This window comes from Octopus sinensis, unplaced genomic scaffold (genome assembly GCF_006345805.1).
Source record: "Octopus sinensis unplaced genomic scaffold, ASM634580v1 Contig10384, whole genome shotgun sequence".
Lineage (NCBI taxonomy): Eukaryota > Metazoa > Mollusca > Cephalopoda > Octopoda > Octopodidae > Octopus > Octopus sinensis.
Genome location: NW_021832124.1, coordinates 13,669 through 17,973, shown reverse-complemented (window position 1 = coordinate 17,973; position 4,305 = coordinate 13,669). Strand labels below are relative to the sequence as shown.

The following is a 4,305-nucleotide window of genomic DNA, read 5'->3' as shown; positions in this document are numbered from 1 at the left end:
AGCACAACCTCTGAGGAATAAAATTACTCTGGATGAAGTTAAAAAGGCACCTAGCAGGCTAAAAAACAATCGAGCTGCGGGGCCGGACAACATCAGTGCGGAGCTTTTAAAATATGGACCCAAGTCTCTCTTAAGCAATATAGCGAACATTTTGAATGATATTTTTACTGAAAACGACTTACTCTCACTCGAATCCGGGATTCTAATACCTATTCAAAAACCTGGTGAACTCCCTGAGGAAGATTCTCTCATTAATCGTGCTGGATCGTATCGGGGACAGAGTGAACAACTTTCTGTCGCAAAACCACATCGGATTCAGGGAAGAAAGATCTACCGTAGACGTTCTGTGGGGCTACCGATGGCGGTGTGCAACCCACCAAAGATTCAAAAGTGCCGCAATCATCCTGGGGATCGATATGTCAAGAGCTTGCGACAGTATTCACCGAGATCTGTTAATGAAGATCCTGCAGAGTTTCTTAGAAGAGGATGAAACCAGAATGATCCAGGTACTACTGACAAACACGGAACTTACCGTCCGCCTTGGGATGACCTTGTCCAGACCCTTCTTAACAAATGTGGAAACTTCTCAGGGCGAATCCCTTTCACCACTGCTCTTCTTGATTTACCTCGAAGCTGCCCTACGAGAGCTGAGAAGCCTATACGAGGAGTCAATCGCCGAAATTATCTACGCGGATGATGTTGACTTCGTATTTAGCGACAGATCTGCACTGGCTAGACTGCTGGAGATCGCACCAGGAAAACTCGGAAAATGGTTTCTAAAAATAAACTCGGACAAGACGGAAGTGGTTGAGATATTACGTTCAGACACTCAACTTATAGAAACACGGAGACTATCCAAGAAGCTTGGCTCACTGCTTGGTGACCGGGAGGACATAATGCGTAGAAAAACACTGGCTGCTGTTGCTCTAAAAACTTTCATGAAGAATTGATTACGACACTGCCCGATGGGCCCATTACTACGTTCTAGAGCAGGGGTTCCCAATCTTTTTAGAGCTCGCACCCCTAAATATTTTTTACAAACTCTCGCACTCCCAGAATATTTTCTATTTATATTATTAGTGTTTTTTTATTTAACCAAAAGTTTGTTAATCGAAAAAAAATTAAAAATTTAACATTAAACGCAATAAAGTTTAAATTAACAAAAGTATACAGTAACACCAAAAAAGTAAAAAAAATAATGGCTTCTTTGTTCTTGTTTATTTTCAATGATTTTGTCAAATCTTGGCACTTTTTGCTAATCGCAATACGAATGTCATGTTCAGGATTCAGGCGATTTCTGTATTTAGCTTTAATTTCCAAAAGAGAGCTGAATCCTGACTCGCATAAGTATGTCGTTGCAAATGGAATCAGTTCATACAAAGCCTTTTGAGATAATTTTGGATACATTTTCACTACTGAACTCCAAAATTGCTCCAATGTACAATTGTAAGACTCTATTTTAAGGCTTTGTTTGTTCGAAGATCAATCAGATCTTCTTGAGTTCATGATCATCTGACATAATTTTCAGATTATACGAAAATGGACTCGAAATCCATTTATTCGTAATATTTAGATCCGTTCCGAAATATCCCCCAAAAGACGTGGAGAATACTTCTAAATGAGATATAACTTCTTGACGAAAAGTAAGATTCATTGAATTGTCGACCACCTTTTCTAATTCTGATTCAGATTTAAAGAACCTTGACTCTTTCCACAGAAACCAGCTTCGTTCCCTGAACCGCCTACACTGGCCGAAGAAAATCAGTAACTCGACTATTTACAAGATCAGCAACTCGGGACTAATTAGCCGGATATCGTCAATGGTCGCTAGAGGCTATTTGGACACATCTTGAAGATGGACCCAACTTCACCTCCCTACGTGACCATGAAAGAATACTTCCTATCAGATGACGTAAAATTCCGAGGACGACATAACACACCCTACGGTTGTTCTGCAACACGACTTGAGGCTTTAAAGAAAACCCTGAAGACCTGTGATGATCTCGACAAACTTCAGATACTGGCCCAAACCGCAAAGATTTTCTCTCAATATTTCGACCTGCAATCGTATCATTCACAATCTGACATACATTGATGGATTCGGCAAACAATTAACGCATAAAAATTAACAAATAGCTTTGATGATCCTCTATCCTCAAATTTGAATCAAAAAGTTTATCAGGTTCTAAGAATTGAATTTTTTTAATTTTAATAAAAAAATATAATTTGCTTATAATAAATAAAAATTTAAAAACAACAAAATCATTCGACAACTATCTTCTGCATTTTGGCTACAACCGCATCCAATTTCTTATATAGGGTAATATCAACCAATTCCGCGACAACAGTAGAAGACAGCAAATCCTTAATATCAATAAAAAACCAAAAAACATTTTTATAGTCGACTTTAATTCTCATGTTCATATCTGAGTTCAAATCCTGAACCATTCTGTCCAATTCAACTCCATCAATTTCAAACAAAGTCATAAAATTACTACAAATATATAAACATTGTGTCAAACAAACTTTATCGACAAACAAGACATTATTTTTAGCATTCTCTTCAAAATTAACTGACAAGAATATTTATAAAACAAATCTGCAAAATTACTCATGAAATAATCCAATTTTATGATCTGAAAATTTATTAAAAAACAAATCAACTTCCCGACAGTCCTTGAGGTCCCTTGCGATCGAAATCAAATCCAAATCCCCCACCAACCTAAGCACAAACAAGGACGCACAATCCTTGTCCACCATTTGCTTCTAATACTCAAAAACACAAAAATAACAATCAGTTCCAAAAGACGTTCAAAATTGTCGTCATTTCGAGACACAACAACAGCCACAGCCAAATAACAAACCAAATAAGGCGACCGACTCACAATACCATCCAAAAAACTAATCATCAGTCACTTCCATCAACCTGCTCTCAAAAAACAGCTCACAAAAAACTGGGAGTGACTCAACAGAACGGAAATAAACAAACAACGACCAATTCAGCAGCCACAAATGATCAGTAAATGCCTTCACAAGACTGATTTTTGACTAACCTTATCCCACAACCCAAACCTGTGATAAAACCTGCCTCAATTCAGCCAAGTGGGTCTCAGCCCGACTGAAGTTACCCAAAAGAACCGCACAGCACAACTTACCCAAAAACCCTTCACAAACCGGCCAGAATCGACATAAAGCATCTAAAACACGTGCAAAGAATCTACTAGTGGATGAAGTAACTCCAATTGGAGGTAGGCCTCCTCGTATTTTCCAATATCGAACTTGAATTGGACAAACTCAAAGGCAAAGCACAACAAATTGGGGAAATCAGTCTAAAAATAGTCACAAAATGGTTACATCAAATTCTGACTGTAATCTGCTGAAAATTATGCTGGGGACTCTAAAATTGATGGGTTGATGAGCTCACGTGCTGCCATTTATTTCACTTTTGAATTTGGAAATGGCCGCAAAAAGGGGACCGAAGGACTTATCGTTCGAGGAGAGGACGGTGCTAGTTTTTTCACGTTTTTCAAGTAATTCTAATAAAATATTTGAATTAGTGGAACCATGTGGGACTGTTTCAGTGTTGTGTAATATTTTGTAGTATTCAATCTCGTCGTCTATTCCGTGGGTTTTTGACAGTAATTCGAGAATGGAGGAATTCATATCTGATTTTTTGTATATCTTTTTAAGATTATAAAAATATTTGATAATACATAACTTTCACGTTAATTTATTATTTTTTATATTATTAATATATAAAAAATTAACAAAATTATAGAGTTTTGTAGATGTTTTTGGACGTTTAGTCTGATTATCAGAACTATATAAATCTTATTTAAAATTAATGTTACATGCCATCAAATGCTATTTCGTCCCTTCTACCTTTCGTATTTAAATGACAGCGTAGTATTCATGAAGGCAAAAAATGTGCATATTCACAAATGGGTCAAAAATATTTACTTGATTTCGAAGAGATACATGTCAAGCAGTAAGATTTGGTCCTCTGTAAAATGACCTCCTCGATTTTAATCTCCATTGGTATCTTTATCCTGAAATGGACAGCTATGAAAGAATTTTCTTTGACATTAATGTGATTGATTATTCATTGAAATATTTCCATGTCTCCGGCTATCCAAAATTTAAGAAGGACGGGTTTTTGTGGACATGACGGAATTTCTATAATTCTGTTGAAAAACCTTGGGCAAGTAGCAATAGCAGCCCTGGTTCAAATCTATAATTCCTTAATAAACAACAATTTAATACCTACCATTTAGAAAATTGCTCACATTTGCACTATCCTGAAAT

General features: G+C 36.7%; 1 protein-coding gene across 1 annotated transcript; it reads left to right on the top strand.

Annotated features, from left to right (window-relative positions):
- Positions 1–416: 416 nt before the first annotated feature.
- LOC115228377 lies at positions 417–950 on the top strand. The gene has a single exon (XM_029798973.1). It carries the CDS (start codon positions 417–419, stop codon positions 948–950), a length of 534 nt encoding a protein of 177 aa, XP_029654833.1.
- The last annotated feature ends 3,355 nt before the right edge of the window (positions 951–4,305 follow it).